Source organism: Pleurodeles waltl, chromosome 1_2 (genome assembly GCF_031143425.1).
Source record: "Pleurodeles waltl isolate 20211129_DDA chromosome 1_2, aPleWal1.hap1.20221129, whole genome shotgun sequence".
In the NCBI taxonomy this organism is placed as follows: domain Eukaryota; kingdom Metazoa; phylum Chordata; class Amphibia; order Caudata; family Salamandridae; genus Pleurodeles; species Pleurodeles waltl.
This window is the reverse complement of record NC_090437.1, coordinates 138,760,754-138,781,952: the sequence shown is the minus strand read 5'-3', so window position 1 is coordinate 138,781,952 and position 21,199 is coordinate 138,760,754. Positions and strand designations below refer to the sequence as shown.

The following is a 21,199-nucleotide window of genomic DNA, read 5'->3' as shown; positions in this document are numbered from 1 at the left end:
CAAACTATGCTGTGAAGACAACAGCATCACTGAACAATACCTAAGGGCCACTGGAAGTATAGGCGGATCAGCTGGGTCCTGGTGTTAAGATCTTCCCTCTCTTCTTCCTCACCATCACGCTCATCCCCTCTCTGGGGTTGCTGGGCTGGTTGGACAGCACCCTCCTCTTCAAGAAGGGGGATAGCTTTCCTCACAGCCAAGTTGTGCAGCATGGAGCAGGCCACTACAATCTTACACGCCTTGTCAGGGACATAGCACAGGGATCCCCCAGAGGGATGGAGACAACAAAACCTAGCCTTCAGAAGACCTATAGTGCGCTCACTCACCCTCCTAGTAAGTCCATGGGCCTCTAAATTCTTCTCAGCTTATGTCCTGGGATTCCTCACTGGTGTCAGGAGCCACTGCAAGTTGGGGTAGCCAGAATCACCTGCAATAGTGGATGTAAACAGGACCATAATGAACTGACTACACATACATATTTGGCTGGCTGTCACCTATGTACAGAACCATTGTCATACACACTCACCTATGAGCCATCCTCTGTCCCCTTGTTGTTGTCCCATCAAGTGTGGTACACTGCTGTGTCTCAGGACAAAGGAATCATGGACTGAGCCTGGGAACCTGGCATTTACATGTGATATGTACTGGTCAGCATTTGTATATTCATGGAGTGGAAGTTCTTTCGATTCCTGTACACTTGTTCATTTACTCTGTGGGGTATGAGAGCTATGTGGGTTCCATCAATGGCACCTGTCACATGGGGGGGGGATATTAGCAAAGGTATAAAATCCAGACTTGATGGCAGGCAGTTAGACCCTTTGGAGGAACTGGACATATGTCTGCAGGTGTTGGACAAATTCATCCAGGAATTTTGACAGGATGAGGCTAAACATTGGCTGTGAGACCCCTGCACCCATGCCCACTGTCACCTGAAGTGAGCCTGTAGCAAAACAAATGGAGTACCGATAGTACTTGCACTTCAGTGGGGATGGTATGCTGATTCCGATTAGCCGGTCTCAGTACAGGATCAAGTAAAACAGAGGTCATGGATTGTAGCACAACTGAGTCAGAGGTGACAATGATGTGACGCTCATCCATTGTTTCTAAATCAACCAGAGGCCTGTACACAGATGGGGCCCTCCCTCGCCACATGGATCTGTACCCATTGGGGAGGAAAGAACACATATGAAGGGCACACATACAGTAACATCATGTGTATCAATTAATGTGCGACACGTAGGTTACACATACAGAGACGCTAAGTATTAAGTACACCATCAGGCAAATGGGTGCAGATTCAACTCTGTTGTAATGACATACCAGTGTGGACACATTTCCAAAGATGGGTGCATGTGAGGAACAGAAACTCATGTCAGCAAGTGACTAAGGTCGGAGACTAGGAGGCCCCCAATGGAGTCCCTGGCCATGCTATGATAACGTGGTGGTAGCAAGATGGCAGCCTCCTGCCATCCAGGTCTGAGGGAGTGGAAGTAACATCATTCCGCTGGCGGTAGTCCTGTCAGAAGGCGGGGTTCACCGCTGTGCACCCGACCATTGGATTACATGGTTGTCAATGGGGAATCTGGGCCTATCATGATCGCAGCTGGCAGTGACAGTGCACAATGCCGCGGAACGTACGCCATGTCGTCAGATCCTTGCCACTTGACTCCTGATTCCCATGCAGGGCATTACTCCACAGCATGTGCTGCTGTGTCCTGACTCCGGTCCCTGAGATGGAGCGAGTCACAGGGGGAACGGGCCCAGGCCTTTACCACTGAGGAACTGGAGAAGCTGGTGAAAGGGGACCTACCCCTGTATGCCAAGTTGTATGGGCGACCAGAGGAGCAGGTGAGTTGGCAGCTGTCATCCTTGGATGTGTGTGATTGTGGCAGATGCTTGTATGCATATGTGTTCAATTTGTGACTGCCCAGCCGTAGACTGGCATGTACTGTATGCGTTGATAACATGACTTTCAAAAATGTCCATTCCATAGGGAACAGGTCATCTGTATTAGGTGAACACATACAGACGTTGGTTTTTCAGCTCTGTGCCCCCCATGCAGGTCAGCGCCCATCCGAAGAGGGGACTCTGGCAAGCCATTGCCAAGGAATTGCGGACCCTGGTGGGTCTACAACCGGCAGAGCACCCACTGCAGGAAGCAGTGGGAGGACCTGAGGCGCTGGGCAAGGTAGACCAGAGAGGCCCAGCTGGGGAAGACCTCCCAACGAGGAAGGGGCGTCCGTCAGACCCTGGCCTCCCCTACCCAAAGGCCCGCATTCTGGCAGTGCCCTTGGATTTGGCGCTTGAAGGCAGCACAGCAGCCACAAGGGGGTGAGTACCAACACTGTTGTAATACTCTTTGATGGATGTGTTTGGGTGCTGTGGTATGCATGCTGTATAGTGACAGTCCCTCGGACAGTTGTGTTCCTGCAGTCCTGCCCCCTCGGACCCAGGGATGGTGTGCGGGCATGTTTGGGCAGTCCCTGTAGGCCCATGGGGGGGCCACTTTCTGTAATCTTGGATGGTTTGTGGGCTCATTGACTGGTGAGTGCATTGGCTCGGCACGGTCTCACATGTGTGTACTCCACACAGTTTATCAGGTCTGTTTCCTGTGGGTAATGGGGTGTATTCTGGGGTAGTGGCCACTAGTCAGGGGCACCGTCATGACTATTGTTGTAGGTGCTGCGTGTTGGTGTGTGTCCTGGATGGGAGTGTGTGTGTGTGGGTGAGCCACTGTATTGCAAAAGACTCTTGTATACTGATTTATTTTTGGCCCGCACACACTGGAATGCTAGATGTGCACTTAGATCTAGGCCTGAAATTATCCATGAGACACAAAGCTAAAGAGTATTCTCTAGTTAACAACACGGAAGCCTGTGTCTATGGAACATGTACAGTGACTGTTAGTGGCATTATACCATTTTTTAATCAATTGGGTTTAGACTTGCCGTACTACCCGATGAATGCAAGAGTGAGGTTTCGGGCCCTCTTGGGCACACTTAGGAGGTCCAGAACCTGTATTAACATTCCTGTGCCCACATCGAGTGTGCAATGTGTATATGGTGACTGGTACAAGGTCACCATGCGTGCATGTGTATGCTGTAGCCAATGGGATACATGTGTCATGTTCAGACTTCTACAACACAGCATTTTAGGCTTCAAAAGGTGTCAGCAATGTTTTGGAAATCCCGAACTGCAGTATCAACGGTCCACGTAAGAAGGCCTTAGCTGCGGTCTAAAGATTTTCGGCAGACGCCATAGAGCCCTTGTTGTCTGCCAGAAATGTGGCCATGTGGGACGGAAGCAGCTTCTTTTCCGTAGCAGTCTACAGTGTGCCATGTTAAACAGCCAAAGTTTTTGGGTAGGAACTTGCAAATTCAGGTCTAGGCAGATACAAAAGGGAGTCCTCAACGACAGAGGAATCCAGGGAAAATTGGAGCGACTGGGCGCGAGACAGGATAGAATAAGCTAGGACTGTGTACCCTAGTGTGTGTGTGTGTGTGTGTGTGTGTGTGTGGAGATGACCAGTGTGAATCCAGGATTTGCCTGCCTCCCTGCAAAGAGTTCAAAAGTCCATATGCCGGACCGAGACATACAAAGGATCTGTATTGGGTGCACCACATGAACCTCACACCACCGCCACAGAGTGGGGGAAAGGATCCCCCAAGATAAGTGCTGGCTCTTCAACTGATCTGAGGACACACCCATCAGCGCCTTGAGACCTTATGGGTGAGTAGTGCACTCTAAAATATATGATTGATTGATTCTCGTACCCATCAGGAAATCCCGAAAGCTATTTAAGAAAGAGTTGAAGGCACGCCTCTAAAGAACACTACAACACAATGCATTAACAGTTTACAAACCACCTACCCCCCACCTCCCTCCCCTCCCCCAATCGCTTCCTGACTTTATACTTTTCTTTGACCCTGTACAGTACTCTGCTGCTCTCTGCCTAGGCTCACACTACAGGAATACCATATACAAACACCAAAAAACACTAAACTGACCACAAGAGTGCCTGCTCAGGCCATGTATAAAGAAAGAAAAATATAAAGCTGCATACCTATGAGCTCCTGAATGAGCGCCACATCAGGTGGCCACCAATTTCATAGCAACACTGACCTTTAAATTGAATAAGCATATTTTTGCAAGACTTCTATAGTTAATTGCCACAAACATAAAAAAACGCTTAGTAAAAGATTATGGACTGACCTTTGAGTCACAAAATACAGGAAAGCCGCACCACGTCATCATAGCTAGCTTGCAGCAGAGTTTAACTATAAGACTTCCTTTGCCTAGTGAGCCCTGCAGACCCACTAGTGTGCATCCGGGTATTGTTAACTTTGTTCTATATACCATATTACATTTTGGAATGATTAAAGTACTTATCTGGTCAAACAAATAACTTTATTTAGGCCAAAGTCATAAAAGTTCCACTAAAATCCAGTAAATATACAACTGAAAAGAAAAAAAATAAAGCCAGCGCATTACATTGAGAAAAAAGCCACAAAATAGCAGCATAAATTGTAATAAAAACACTACATATACAAAAGCAGCTCATTTAAAAAAAAAAAAAAAAATTTAAAAAAATAGGGAGCATGCAAAGACAACAAGTTAGCAAACAATTGAGCACCAATACATCCCACAAATAAAGAGCTACTAAAATTGTGATCAATTGATAGGCTACATCAAGCCCAGAAATGTAGCTACCCACCAGGCATACAGAGTACAAGGATCCGTTCTCAGAAGCCTCAAAAGGTACTGAGTGACTAGTGGTCTGTAAATTAACGCCAGCCGTACCAAACAAAACTAGACGTATACAGGACATGCAAACACCCCATGCATACAGACTCTCTCATCACTTCAAAAGGGGCACACTGCAGACACCAATCCAGACCATTTTACAATAAAAGATCCAGGGGGTAGGGGGGAATTAGTGTCCCCGATCTGACCTGATGATAAAGTTACCTGTCTAATGGAACTGTGTTAGAGTTGCAGTATTTCTATAGCCCATACACAGATTTAAAATGTAAAAAATCCCCAGTCAATGTGCCCACAGCTTTTTGCTCCTCCCTACTTGTTAAGAGCACCCAATATTTTTTCTTCAATACACCCTTGTTGGCATATGGTCAACAGTAGGACATGGTCATCAATTGCCAAGGCCTAGAGAAAGCAACTTTTTTATAGTTCTCAACCATGGCATTTTATTGAAGCGGTCTACCTTGATAATATCTTGTAGGGCCGCAGCATAGTGGGCCAACTCAGGGGTAGACCATATACTTCACCAAAAAAGTAAAGGGCGTAGAGAAGCCTTTAGGGCTACCTTTTTAATACTCATGTCCAGAAATAATGAATGCAACAGGGTAATAGGAGGAAGTGAGGCTAGTGATCTTAGAAATCTGCTCTCAGTTCGCTTCAAGGCCCAGACATCACAGAAACCCCAAAGCTCAGTGCATATAGCGCAGCATCAAGGCCTTGGCCACATAGACCTGTAGAGCGGGTGCTATTGGTTTAGTGAAAGAACCACATTTTTCTTTGAAGAGAGGACCCGCAATCTGCCTAAATTTCAACTAGATCATGCTAATATGCATGCCTCAATAGAACATCCCTCTTAAGTCCCACCATCTATTAACATCCAACTTTTTCTTGCCATTCACCATGCTACGCTTATAATCTTTTCTGATAGCTCTAATCAACCAGAGATCTTTAGCTTTGACAGCCTTAATCAGGGAGCACCTTAAATACCTAAACTTCTTGTTGAACCATCTATTGTTTTTTGGGGGTTGTTACTTCATGGTAGTGGAAAGAATTACCCACATCATCAATAACAAGGGGCTCAAACGTAGTATTGAAGTCCCTAGCAAGGATCAGATTAGAGCATGACCAGAACTTCTCCATATAGGCTTTGAGAATTTGAATGGTCCCCGAGGCTCATCCACCTTTAAACCCATCATGCACGTAAGTATTAAAAATCACAGTGGTAACCCAGCTCCTACTTAATACAATAAGTAAGCTATCACACTAGGCGACTACTAATGGGCGAATTTTACAATTTAAAGACGGCTTCACTCAAACTAATAGGCCACCCATGAGCCTTCAAACTTGCTCGGTTTAGCCTGGATGTTGTAAGATTAATATCCCACTTTATACATAGGTTTCACTAACCAGGTTTCTTGGAAGAGTAATAAATTCACAACCGGGTTGTGCCAACTTAGCCTTAAGGCCAGCCACATTCCAAGAGACCAACGTGGTTGATGCTAGAAAATTAGTTTTGGAAAAACTCTGTACTTAACAGTTACCTTCCAAACCAATGGTTACACTACTAGCAACTTCAGGGGCCAGCACACCATTACCAGTGCCCAGTGGACCAAATGGACTCGAGATGCTGTGATGGAAATAAGGATTAACTGATTGGTCCAAAGTAACCAAATTAGAATAGGTCCTGTGAGTGCTTTCTGAACCAACAGCTTAAGCAAGAAGGCTCTGAATGGAGGAGGGGGGAACTAGATGCAAGGGCATAAATGCCCCTTGGAGCAAGCAGCTTTGGTTAGAACCAGTCCTATCAAGCACAGGAAGAGAATTCCGCACACATTGGTCAAACCATTTGGTGGCCACTACAGCTGTAGCAGAGAGCCAGGACCAGGTCTAGGAAGACAAATAGATAAACATGCAGGACACCTACTATCCAGAACCACGGCAGAGCCCCGCTCTCCGTCTGCTAGTCAATCATGTCATCCAACCCAGAGAGCACCCTAAACCTATTCCTCAACAGGCAGTGGTCTATGCACGCAAGTGACAGGGGGCGTTGAGATTTCCCCTGTTGTCTTGATTTGAGGGGCTAATTGTTTATAAAAATGGACCAGTGGCACAACAATTACTTGCCTGACTGGGCTGTGCTACTATTGGCTAGCTGAATGATTTCCCCTGGTACCGAGGGCCTTCAAATGTTAATGATAGAATATTGACCATGTGATTGAGTAACTGTCCTATTCTCTCAATTATCCTAATAAAAATTATTTCCTCATGAAAGTTGTAATCACTACCTACATTCCTGTATAACCAATGACTCTTTTTAAATTCAAAAGTAGACACTGCTACCAGGTGGCAAACTAGGACCATGAACTAAAATTGCCACAGAGGCAGGAAGCAGGGGTTAAATGTATTATCTAGAGGGGATTCACCATAGACAAACTCCTCAGGAGGGAGGAACCGACCTTTGTTTTCACATGATTGAGACGGGCATTACAAATGTGGACCGGAGGGGGGAAAATCAGGGTTTTCAGCTACACCCATATCTTTATTTCTCCCCGGCGTGCGTCACTCGAACTCTGAGCTCCAAGCTTGCATGAAGAAGTGTGCTGGTGCCCAGACTATGCCCTACCCTGAGGGTGTTGGATTAACAAGGCTAAACACACTTGCTAATTTTGTGCAAACCATTCATCGATCATGCAGGGGGTGAAGTTTGGCCTCAAGTAGCTTACTCAAATGATCACTAATGGGGTCCCAAACAGTTCTATCAGGATTCCACTAGTTGCAGGTTAATGTTAGACAGGGGAGGGTTGGTGTTAACCACCTTAGTCTTAGCTACCCTCTTCCTGCGTTTAACTACAGGGCAAGATCGAAAGAGGATGTGACAATGTTGCACAAGAATGAATACTTTCTCCCTTTGGCCTATGACCTTTACCCACCACTTCCATATATTATCTGCATTAGAGAGGCTAGCAGCTGATTGAATAATATGAACGTCCTCAGGACTATCAGTGTTGGGGGATGCTAAAGGGGGTAGTGAGGATAAGAGAGGTGGGGGTGCGAATTTGTTGGCAGCAAAGAAACCACATCATCAGCAGTGAGATCAAGTCTTCTTTCAGCCAGAAGGATCTCCTTAGCAATAAGGAGAACCGCCCGAAGCAAAGAAACTGTCAACGGTGCAGTTGGTGTAGCTTTCCACTTACCAGTCTTCGAAAGATCATCTGAGAGGCACACTTTTTACAGGGGAACAAGCGTGGTAAAAGTAGCACACAGTACCTGCAGGACAACTTCACTGAATTTCAGAAAAACTAACTGGAGCAGCAAATCAGAGAGATGGTCCAGGCCAGCCTCACAGCCGTTTGAAGACACTCCAGACCAACAGCACAAAGTCCAAGATTTCACTGCTGAGAGGGAAAAACATACCCACGCTGCGGGAATCTGTTGGTGCTTATGAGCTTGTCACTTCCATCTCTGCCTGGCCTCACAGCAGTTTGAAGGATATAGTCCAACCCGAGCCAGACAGCGCAAAGGCCAAGATTTCACTTCAAGAAGGAATAGCTAAAAACGCATACCCAATGCCCAGGCTACCGTCTGTCCTGCGGCAAGCCTGCCATCCAGCAATCCTGAATATAGGTGTACCACCTGGCACCAAATGAAGGGTCAGCAAGAGTACAGTGCACTCCCAGTGAAGGGCTCCACCAGTGGAGACTATCCCTCCACCCTTGTAGTTCACACCAGCACCTACCTTCACCTGTGGCCCATCTCACAGAAGCCCAATAGCCCTCAGAAAAGCTCTCCAATTTCAGCTTCCAGGTGGCCTCAGGCACCAGTCTTCTCAGCAGGCCCTGGAGACAGAGCTCCCTTTTCCCCACGAGCAGCTGCACCTCTCTTAAGTAGCCACACCATGCTGGGCTTGCCGCTGCTGCTCAGCCGTGCCTTGCAGTCTGATCTAGCTCACCTGCCTATCAAGCCGCCTCGCCACTCTGAACCGATTGGTCTCCAGGTACAGCCCTCAGGCCTTGTAGGTCCCCAGGGGCTCCGGTCCACTGCAGTGCACCACAACAATGATTGCAGTTCTCCTGGCGCTCTAAGGCCACCCTGCCCCTCTGTGCCTCGTGCTCTTACTGTAAGGCATTGCCTTCCATAGTGATAATGCAAAAAGGGGAATCACGCTAGATCAGGGCACTGCACTTCCTGATTACAACTCGTTTCTAAGTAAATGAAAAGATGTGGCTCCCAAAATCTCATGGGAGCCGCCTGTTGGAGTCCGGAGACCGGCGGACCTATGGGGTTCCATGAGGGGGGAGGGACACAAACAACTTAGGGCCAGATGTAGGTAGCTGTTTGCATGTCGCAAAATGCGAAAAACGCAGTTTGCGCCATGCAAACAGCCTAACGCGATGCACACCCCCAAATTGCGAGTTGGTACCGGTGTTCCCTTCCTATTTGCTACCGCATCGCCATGCTGAGCTGCTTTGTGACCGCGAATGCGGTCGCAAACCAACTCGCAGTTACCACCCACTTGAAGTGGGTGGTAACTCATTCGCAAAAGGGAAGGGGTCCCCATGGGACCCTTTCCCCTTTGTGAATGCCGAAAAAAAATGTTTTTTCAGAGCAGGCAGTGGCCCTATGGACCACTGCCTACTCTGAAAAAACCGAAACCAAATGGTTTCGGAAGTTTTTCTTTTTTGCAACTCGTTTTCCTTTAAGGAAAACGGGCTGCAAAAAGAAAAAAAAGAAAAAAAAAACAACTGCTTTATCAAAAAAAGCAGTCACAGACATGGAGGTCGGCTGTCTCCGGCAGGCCACCATCCCGGTGAGTGCATGGACTCGCTATGGGGTCGCAAAATGCGACCCACCTCATTAATATTCATGAGGTGGGTCTTTGCGACACCATAGCAAGTCGCAGAAGGTGTCTGAGACACCTTTCTGCATAAAATTTTGCGAGTTGCAAATTGCGAGTCGGTATGACTCGCAATTTGCAACTCACAAAATCTTACTTTGCTACATCTGGCCCTTATTTTCTTAAAAAGAAAATCAATACAGCAGATACTCACTTATTGTGGGTAAGGATTGTTTCTTGAGTAGTCTTTACCCCAACACTACCTCCATGAGATACCTTCAGCTGTTCACCCTTACTCAAGCCAAGTGCAGTAGGTGTGCGGTTGACTGAGCCTGCATGGTTATAGCACCAGGGGTAAAAAGTCCCAACCAACACAATTGAGGCCCAGTAACTTCCTACTTTACTTGGAATGCTCCAGCTACTTTAGCTGCAAACTCGAAAAAGAATAAGTGATGACAGAATTGAACATATTATCTCTTGCAAACCAGTAGTAAGAATCCATGTTTCATTCCTCAGCCAAGATTAAACCATTCTCCACAAGTCAAGGTAGCACAAAAAATGGTTACTAAGCTTAATTGAAATTCTGACATCCACCATTCATTTTTGAGCTAATCTGCAATGGACAGTGATGTTAGCTGACAAGTTGTCACTGAAGCCGGCCATCCTAAGTTTCTACAAGTACCATTTCTTTTCATTTGTAGTTGTACACTATTCTAGGTGAGCTTCGTCCTTCAGACAAAGGAAAAGGAAATAACATGTCTTCCAAAGTTTCACTTTGCCCCTCCCCTGTTCCCACCGTGGGTCTACTACTCCAACCCCTCGGTTTTGAACTTTGTCTAATACAGCTTTTTTAGATTTGGACGGGTGACAGTTACCTCTCTCTCATCTTAGTACAATTAGATTTTAAGAATATTAATATCCATGAAAAGAAAAGTACTGCACAGTTTTTGAAATACTTTAAACCTTTAGAAACGTTACCTAAACCTCAAACAGGTGCATGAAATGCAAGAAGGCAGCGTGTTTGCATCTTTTCATCTGCAAACACAGTAGGGTGCCCAGAGGTGATTTTTGAGTTTGTCCTTCAAGGATACAGCTGTGCCGGCTTACTGTAAAGGGCATAAGTCACCAAGCTGTCCTGCACTGAGCTAAGAGCTACTGTTACAGGGCAACAGCTGCAGTCCAGCAAAACTGCTTAACACACGATCGACCTCACCGGCGACAGCAATGTTTGGCATGTGCTCCCTTTTCAAACTGATTAGGATTTTTTAGGCATGCAGTAGCTTCAGAACAGCTTAAAGAACGTTCAAAACTAAAACTGGTCTGCTTAGCTTACTTTCATTTTCTTGCACAACCTGACCATCCTTCCTTCTGGCAAAATCTTACAATGAGGTTTTTAAATACGTTTATTGCAAAACTATTTCCTGCATCAAGAGGTTTTGAAGATTCATGTGCTAACACTATTCGTTGGGTTTGGTTTGAAAGGACAACTGCCTGAAATTAGCTATTGTTACTAGTTCTTTAAAATATATATCGAGTTGGCTGTGGCTCTGTAAAGAGACTCCATCCCTTTAGCCACAGCCAACTCGATATATATTTTAAAGAAAAAGGGGAATGAAAAACCCAATGGCATGGATAGATTATATATATATTTTCACTGAAATGCATGAGGTGCTATTTTTATTTTACATCTAGAAAGTACAACTATCACACTGATAGATTAGAATCAGTTCTTCATCTTCTATACGCCTATTAATTTGAAATAGGCTGCTGGTTTGGGGAATGCAGTAATTGTGAACTGGGAGGCAACAAAAAGACCAGGCCATAGAACATGTGTTGAAGGAGGTCCAACGTCAAAGGAAGTGACTGCTTTTGAGGGAAAAATTAAAATATAATTACAAATGATAGAACATAGCTCCTAAAATTATAAGTATATTATATAACTGACATAGGAAGTTGGTGAGTGTACCATAATCTCACTTATCTGTCCAGTGTCAAAACCATCTCCCGTACCACCTCACTCCCCAACAGAAGATGAAAAAAATTGAAAAAATGTAAATCTACAATACAAATGCAGGCTTTGCCAGAGAAGAAATAATTGGGACAAAGGGTAAAGTTCAAAATCAAGAAAAATTTGAGTACTCTCCTCCTCAACCCAGTTGCAGGTAGCATGGTGTGGGTCATCAATGAACTTGAAAGGACTTTGTGTCTTCTTCTGCCTTTCATATCAAATTTAGTCTCCTCAGCCAGGGAAGGACTGAGTTACAGCAGGGGAACTAGTAGTGTATTCAGCTAGAAGAAATGCTAAAGATTGGAGACATTTTCATGACAGATGCTATGGAGGGACATAACGCAAGACGCGCATAAAGGGGAGCAGCCATTGGTGGAAATATTTACCCCAAGATCCCACAAGCTGAGATGCGTGCAAGGGGATTAATTAAGGCGGAAGACACGAAGAGTAAACTCAGCCTGTTTTCTGACCAACTCCAAGTATAATTTAGCAAGCACTCACTAAAAAATGTTGACGAGAAAAGCAATAAGAATGCTGTTCCGGCATACTTTATTTGTGACCGACTATATTTTAAAAATAGATTAGGGTGTTAATACGTCTAAGCAGAAAACAAGTATATGCAGGCAAGATTGATCAGGCTGTTCTTGTACTTGCAGAAGTGTGAAATATTTGGTTAGCTTCTAACTGGTTTAGTTACCAAAGAGCAACAGGAATAATGAACATCCTACAGAGCACCGCTTTCAATCCTTGATGCAGAGAACGATATGTGACCCTAAAGCCAAAGTTTCACATCTTAGATAACTCAATAGTTAATGTATTTGCAAAAATATATTTTTGTGCAACTTGTTGGACACAGGTTCCAATTAAGGTAAAAGAGGTCAGTGGGTTAGTCCCCCACTGAAAACAGCAGCTTATACCCTGCACCTATAGTTTTTTTTGTATATGCTGCACACTCAATCTCTTTTTCTAACGTAGTTGATAAAACGATTGCCAAACTTTGCCATACATAAACACCTCTTATTAAGTTCCAGAAATATTCAATTAACACTGTGCTATATAATTGTCCATAGTTAGCGTAGCTGAACATATATCTATATTGCTAAAGTACAGATAACACAGACATACCCATATTGCGTACACTTAAGACCAAACGAAACATTTATGACAAGCAATACATAATCCCAAAGGATACTTGGCCTAAGAACCAAAAGTAGGAACCACCAAAGAAATATCTAAATTAACGTTACAGGAAACTTTAAAGCTTTTTTTTTTTAAATGGAAGTCAGATTCACATTTAGTCGAAGGGTCGCCAGAAAGGTGTTGCATATCGTTAAAACTGAGAAAGCAATGCCATTGTTCTAGATTTTACAAATCAGTGTCAGTAGTAGTAGCTTTTCAGGTCAGCTAGATCTTTGTCTTATGTCTAGGAAAAAGGTTCTGGCAGAAGGAGTAGTTAGTTTAGTACAAAAAAAAAAAAAAAAAGTGCTGAACCCAATTCTTTGCTTTACCGGAAGCCAGTGGAGGGATCTTTTTTGCCTCGGTCTTCATATTTATAAAGACTGAAAATCACTATCTGCCATGTCATGTATGCTTTAGACCCTACGAATTGCAAACTTAAACAGTCCCAGGTACAGGCATTCACACAATACAGCTGTGAGCTGATTACTACATTAGACAAGACAGCTCAATTTTCTTGGAGTGAAAAGAAAAAACTGTGTGCAACAGTCTTCACTGCAAAAATGAGGTAGGGATAGTCTTATTTATGTGAGATGCAAATCTAAGGTCTTTATCTTGAATCCCTGACTGTTAGATTCTCCGACATCACAGACAGCAAATCAAGAGGTCCTCGCCATGAAGAGTAAATTTAGGTGTTATTTTTTTCCAAACACTCCTGTTTGGAACCCTTCGCTCTGACAAGCAATTGCTGACGACATCTTTTATTTTATGCAGAGACTTATTGACCCACAGACTAATCCGAGTATCGTCAGCAAAGGAATTCATTTCTAAACCAAAGCCTTTGACATTTACAGTCAGATGATACATGCAAATGTTTAGAGAAGAGAACCATGCTGAGGAGCTCTACATAGTAGAGTGAAACGGGTTGATAGCTTCTTGCTACAGAAGGATCTAAACTGAACTTTTTCAAGAGAGGTTTTACCATTGACAACTTCAAATATTAGGGACTATGCCTGAAAAATAATTTAGAACGATGTAGGTGCAGGAATCTTACTCTTCTGATGAACCAGAGTTTAACTCCATTATGATTCGCTCTACCTTATCTGTAGCTAGGAGTCTAGGCAGGCCTGGCTTTGCCTCAACACAAGGTCCCACTGGAACCTCGAGCCCATATCGAGGTTGAGCTTTCTGTGGCTTCCACCTGCTGCACTCACTCAACCCTTTATTGACAGAGGAAAAAGCAAAGTATTAACATTTTAGTTAAACAGTATTAACAAACAGATGGCTTAGTGGCGGATTTATACAAAATGTGAAACCAGAAATACTTGATTAATTGTGGCTTTCCCACTTAACCAAAATGTGCAATTTAGGCAAATAATTTATCAATGCTATTTTTTCTTCACTCTTCTATATGACAGCACATTCAAATATGCAAGTTCAGAATACCAGCTGTAAATCACATACAGGGTTCAAATGTCCACTGCTGTGTCTCCTAGTTTACTATTGGCACTGTTGCAAGGGTGGGGGTCTGGAACAGTTTTTATTTCATGCTTAAAAACTATCACTTTTAGTAAGTACTTCTTAGTGCAGTAATACGAGGTAATCAATCTCAAAGCTACCACATGTTTAAAGCAATATACTTTTGAGTTTAAGAGGCTATCATTTTAAATGAAGTTTGTTGTATGATTTCCATGACAAGTTTTCAAGGCTCAGCTTGTGCATGAGCTCTATGAAGCAAGTCATACATTTGGCCCTGCCTGTTAATTTGTTTGCTCACCCACCTCGAGCTGAAAGTAGCATATCATCAACAAAGGTTCAGTTTTTCTCATTATTATTACAGCTGTAATATCAAGATCATTTTACTACATTCAGCCTTGTAAAATGCCATCTGTGCAAAGTCTGAGAAACAGAAAAGTTTAATATCAGGTTATGTCTATGCCAACTTGAGTAATGACACTATGTAGTTCTAGTAGGGTACTGAGTGTGGCAGTCAGATGTCCAGTAGTGCTGCCTTTGTTCTACAACACCATCTCCCAGGTGTGACAACTAGAAATACTAATGAGTGTCTAATCCCTACGCTGCCAGGCCTTTTCCCCTCAGGAGCCGGGCCTTTTTTTTGGCTATTTGTGGCAGTTTGCCATTAGGCTCTCATAACTTTTTTCCCCACGTAAGCTACCCAAGCCAAATGTGCATCCTTTTTTTCCCCCCCAACATCCTAGGATTCTATAGGTACCCAGAGTTTGTGGGTTCCCCTGTAGAAGACCAAGAAATTAACCAAAATACACCTAAAAAATTTGTTAAAAGAATGGATGCATAGGAAAGCTGTGCTTTTTTCACTGGAAAAAAGCAAAGGGTTCGTGGTGCTAAATCCACCATCTTCCCAGCTTTCAGGAACAGGCAGACTTGAATCAGAAAACCAAATTTTTCAACACAATTTTGTCATTTTACTGAAAAACACAATTTTTACAATTCTTTGTGCTTTCAGCCTCCTTCCAGTTAGTGACAGAAATGGGTATGAAACCAATGCTGGAACCCAGACAGCTAAACATTTCTGAAAAGTAGACAACATTCTGAATTCAGCAAGGGGTAATTTGTGTAGATCCTTCACAGTTTTCCTACAGAAAGTAATGGCTAAAATTAAACAAAATATTGAAATTGAGGGGGGGGGGAGCCATTTCTGTCCACGTTTTCTTCTATACATTTTTCCAGCTATGGCAGATGTTTGAAAGCAATATATTGTTCCATCTGCTTGACTCTTCTGGTTGGGGGGATATATAGAGCTTCTAGGTTCATCAAGAACCCTAGGTACCCAGAGCCAATAAAGAAGCTGCACCTTGCAATGGGTTTTCATTGTATACAGCAATTCATTTGGTGAAATATAAAGAGTGAAAAATAGGTATTCAGGAAACCTTTACTTCCAAAGTGGGCACAAGATAAGGGGTTGAGAAGCAGTGATTATTTGTACATCTCTGAATTCCATGGTCCCCATACTAACATGTGAATTACAGGGCATTTCTCAAATAGACTTCTTTTTCACACACTGTCTTACATTTGGAAGGGAAAAGAAAAGTAGAAAAATAAGGGACAATAACACTTGTTCTTCTATTCTGTGTTCCCCCAAGCCTCACGATAAAAATTGTACCTTACTTGTGTGGGTAGGCTGTACGCCCGCGACAGGAAACGCAACATTGACACATCACATTTTTACATTGAAATCTGACAGGTTTTTTGGAAAGTGCCTAGCTGTGGATTTTGGTCTTTAGCTTAGGAAAACCTACCAAATCTGTGCATTTTTTAAAACTAGAAACCTAGGGCAATCCAGGGTCGGGTGACTTGTGGAGCCCTCACCTGGTTCTGTTATCCAGAATCCTATGCACACCACAATTTGTTTAACTTTTTAATAAAGTACTCAAATGCTCGGAATACAGCTTATGTCGACATCATTATATAGTTTACATTTTGCTTTTAGATGAGAAAGGGTATAATATTGCAATCTGACATCAGCAAGTTAGTTCATTTAATGTTCAACATTCAGCCTTTCGGTGATCATGTATTTTCAGAACCAATGTTCCCAGTCTATGCTCCAATGAGTTACACAGCAATACATTATGACATGTGTTAATATACCTCCATAGCTACGCTAGTGGGACCATATTTTATCGTATTTCTTGGTACAGCCCCGGCCTTGATAGATCTCCTGTTCGACTAGGTGACACCAATCTATGTTATATTACCATTCTCTAACCGATGGGGGTCACTTGCTCCCCATGCCTTGGCTAGGTTTCTTTTAGCTACTCCTGCTGCTAGCCTCAACCATGTTTGGGCCAATTTTCTTCCCCTGTGATATTTAGGATATGCCAACTGGCGTTTTTGGTCCTAGGCTCAGCAGCCATCCAGGGAAACATACCAAACCCCCACATTTATGAAAACTAGACACCCGAGGGAGTCCTGGGGAGGGGTATGACTTGCGTGGACCCCCCCCCAGTGTTTTCCTACCCAGAATCCTCAGCAAACCTCAAATTTAGCTTTAAAAAAAAAATCATTTTTCCCCACATTTCTGTGTGGGATCACTGCAACGGCACAAATTTCCTTCCACCCAACGTTACCCTCAGTCGCCCGATAAAAATGATACCTCACATGTGTGGGTGGGCCAAGTGCCTGTGACAGGGAAGAGCCAAAAACAGGTTGAAATTGAGGGGGGACCAATGCAGGTCCAAAAGGGCAGTTTGAAAAAAAATATATATATATATATATATATTTTGGGGGGGGGGGGGGTTGGGGGGGGTTTAAATATCGGTGTAGATGAGAATGCTCAGTGGAAGGATGTTTGTGGATTCCTGCAGATTCCGGAAAGTTCCATCACAAAAATGTGGAGAAAATGTGTGATTTGAAGCAAAGTTGGAGGTTAGCAGGGCTTTGTGGTTAAGAAAATGGTGTGGGTGCATGTGAAGCACACCACCCTAGACTCACCCAGATGTTTAGTTTTCGGACGGGTCTAGGTCTTGTAGATTTTTTTTTTTTTTTTTTTTTAACCTGGCAGTGTCCCAAAATACAAAAAGTGCAGCCCTCCCCATTCCACGTGGGACGATTGAGACTTACACAAGCTCTCATGGCCCAAATGTAAAATCAAAACCCAAAATAATCAATTGTCCTCTTGCTTGCCATGGTATAAGATGTTTTGGTGTGTGGGGGAGAGGTGAAAGACTGTTACCCCCCCCCCCCCTTCAGTTGGGGCATAAGTATGCCTATACTGGTTGGTAGCCATACCCCACTATTTTTATATTGGATAGAGAGAGATAGATAGATATAGATATAGATATAGATATAGATATATATATATATCTCTATCTCTTGCCTCAACAGTAATGTGTCTCCATGGGGAGCGACCCTTGCCCAAGGGGCTGCCTCCCCCAAACAAAACACACACACCTATCCCTGGTGCCTAAGCGGTTTCCGACCCACCTGGGGGCAGATCAGCCTAATAGCAATAGTCCAATTTGCCCCCAAGGAGGGGGGGGGAAGAGAGGGGGGCACAGAAATGGCCCCCACCCCATGAAGCAACTCTTGCCTAAGGGGTCGCTTGTCATCTGTAAACATTTTTTTCCCTTAATCCCTGGTGCCTAGCGGTTTCTGCCCCTCTTGGGAGAAGAGTGGCTTAATTAAAATAGGCCGTCTGCCCCAAAGTGGGGCAGAAATAGCCTAAAATAACCCCCCCCTCCGGACTCTTGCCTAAGGGGGTCACTCTCCATGTGTATATAAAAAAAAAAATAATAATTTATGAATCCCTGTTGCCTAGTGGTTCCAGCCCTCCCCCCTCCCACCCCTGGGGGAAGATTGGCCTAATTAAAATAGGCTGATCTGCCCCCAAGTGGGCTATGGCCTAAAATAAGTTTGCCCCCAGGTGCAATTCACTGCTCCCCCCTCTCCTCCGATGGGAGAGACCTTTGCCTAAGGGGTCGCTCCCCACATCTTTTAAATAGGCCAATCTGTCCCCAAGGGAGGCAGAAAAGGCCTGATAAAAAATGCCACACCCTTGGGGAGCAGCCCTTGCCTCCCCTCATGTCACTTTCAAAGTGAACAAAAATCCCTGGTGTCTAGTAGGCATACCTGCAGCCCGATCGTGAATGCTCAAAGAAATAGTCTTTCCTCTGACACGATGGAGGCGGCCTCTGATGAGGTCAGCACGCGATCACACGCTGGCATCATCAGAAGTCACCGGGGGGTGTAAGGGGAAGCAAATTTCCCTTCCATCTGTGCCTTGGGAGGAGGGGGGGGGGTAGGGAGGCCGGGCCTAGGACCTAACTGTTACATCCTTGGCGGCACCCAAGGGGTTAAAGTGAGCACTTGAAGGCTAGCAGAACAGCAGGATTCAGTGGGGGCTTTCAATGCTCCCTAGGTTCCTGCAAAGTACTGCCCATATAACACACGGAAAGCGTGCAGGTGCTGTTGTGGTGCTTCCTAAGCTCTCTCAAAAAGGCAGCGATCTGAACTCTGAAAAGTCAGGGCGACTAAGGAACACTGTACTATCACTAATCTGTTGGAACCAAAACACAGCTTGTTGCCATCCAATGCAGGTGGTAAGAGTGGAGAAGTGTGGCACAATGGTTAGAGCGGCAGACCCTGATGCAGAGATCTGGTGCGGGACCAGGGTTCAATTCCCACCTCGGCGGGTCTTGGGCTCAATTCCTCTGGACCAGATAATGCTCACCTCGGTGTCTAATCTAGTTAATGGGTCCCACTTAACTGGGCAATAGCTTGCTTAATCTCCACAACGGCCCTCACAGCGCTTGGATGCTTGGCTTCACCCTCGGGCTGTCCAGGAGTGGGTGCTTCACAGGGAAGAGCCAGGAGGGGTTCCACAGCGTTATGCTTACAGCACCTTGAGACCCTAACGGGTGAGTAGTGCGCTATACAAGTGCAAAGTTTTACAGTTTTAAGAGTGGCACAACCAGCAGTGCCTCTAAACGCTCACATCTGTGCCACTCTGCAGAGGACGAATTTTTAGTTGGTTGCCTATTCCCACAGCAGGTAACATTGCTTCACTGTCTTCCTTGACTTGTCACTTGTACAAGCAACGTTACGACCACTTTCCACCCTGGTTGTAGTGGCTTTATGCTAACATCTTGACAAGTTAAACACCAACAACGAAGGCGGAGTAAACAAATACTAGCCAAAGGTTAACTTACAACAGGTTTAGCATTAACCAGCCGCCCTTTTTGATTCTCAATTTGAATCAATCAATACGTTTAGTAAGATGTGGCCGTCTCTCACTGGGCAGTAGTACATGGTGCATGAACCTGCAGAGAACCGACCATTCCGAAGGGGCGGCCAAAACAAACATTCCTGCTTAACGTCATATGTCAGCAGGTCATAGAGATGACTGGTCAGTTGCATGTCAGGAAAAAAAAAAAAAGGTTATCGTGTCTCAACTAAATCAATAGCTCACAGGGGCAACCCTCCCCACGCTCACACACTGTAATTTATGGCCTCGCAGATTTTCGGCAAGGTCTTACTGCTAAAAATAAAACTAGGTTAAGCGATTTTCTGGCGAGCAGGCTGCTGCCTTCCTCCCACGGACCTCTATTGCTATAGGCAATGTTACAGAAAAACAAGTTATTTATTAAACCAAAAACGTTGAAAACCAGCTGCAGAGATGAGGTGCATTGAACTTTATTATAATAACTCAGCTGTATCCTCGCCCCAAACTCCAGCCCCTGTAGTTTAATTAACCCGACCCTGGCAGTCTCGAGGGAAAAAAAAGTCATATCCAAAAAGCCATCGATAGTTTTCGTTAAAGTAGTTCACCAGCAAACCTTGATATGTTAGTATATAACGTTACTATATACACGGCTCGCGTCCAGAAGGCCTGCCTATTCGTCAAATATAAGGCCCTGGGTCACATAAAACAAATTTAAAACAAATGAATGGTGTTTGGGTGGGGGGAGAACGAACGAACTGGGACCGCCACGCTTTTGGAAGTTACTGGTCTGTGCGTGTGTAAACATTTTAAACATTAATCTAATCCACACGCCACAAACGACCAGTAAGTAAATCGCTGTCAACTAGAGATACCCGGGATTACTCTGGTTCAAATGCAAGGCCTCTCTACGCACTGCCTTCTTAAAGCGTTAACAAACAGTGGCAAGTACTGGGGAGAGCACTAGAACGGGTGCGAGGGGCAGAGTGAGCCGTGTGGGTCTCTCCGTAGATGCACTGGGTCAACTCGAGCGCCGAGTGTTACCTGTTGCCGTGTCTGCGTTGAAGTGTGACGGGCATTTGGCTGCTCGGCTTGCAGACTCCTCGGGCTCCACGTCCCCCCTTATCCCTTCAGATTGGACGTTGCAGCCGACCGGAGCCTGTTCCTCGCCTTCTACTTCTTTTCTCGTGTTTGATACAGGTTTTGCTCCGGGCTGGCTACCCGCCGCCCCCTTGTCCTCATTATCCCCAGAGCCTCCGAACCAAAGCCAAGCAAAGATAGCAGCGAGAAGCCCCAGTACCAGCGCCGACCACACGCCGCCCACCGCCTCGGCTAGAGCGCCCCTGCCGCCGGCGGGAGAGCTCGGTGTCTGCGCATGGGGACCTCCTCCTGCCATTGCCTCTCTGGGTAAGCTTAGGGGACCCGCGACACACAAAGAGCGACCTGCAGAACAGCAGCACAGCCGTCCTCCGGCTGCAATATAAAATCTTCTTCGGCTGGGCGGGGCGACCGATGTCACTCCTCTGCCCGCCTTCCTGCGCTGTACTGCACCGACTGCCCTGCGTGGGGAAAAGGTGCGGAGCAGCACGCACGCACCGACAGACCAACAACACTAATCTAGTACTCTGTAACATTTGTATACTTCGGCTAAATAAAGAAAAGTACGATCCTCAAATTCTCATCCGTGAAAAACGTTCTGCAGTTTTTATAAATTGTGTTAATTTCA

At 45.0% G+C, this 21,199-nt stretch overlaps 1 protein-coding gene across 1 annotated transcript in view; it reads right to left on the bottom strand.

Annotated features, from left to right (window-relative positions):
* The window catches only part of STBD1 (starch binding domain 1), a 49,370-nt gene extending 28,401 nt beyond the window's left edge, over positions 1-20,969 (bottom strand). The window contains exon 1 of the mRNA XM_069236830.1: positions 20,518-20,969. Within this exon, the coding sequence (XP_069092931.1) occupies positions 20,518-20,869 (352 nt within the window). The 5' untranslated portion in view covers positions 20,870-20,969. The remainder of the gene's footprint in view (positions 1-20,517) is intronic.
* Positions 20,970-21,199: the final 230 nt, after the last annotated feature.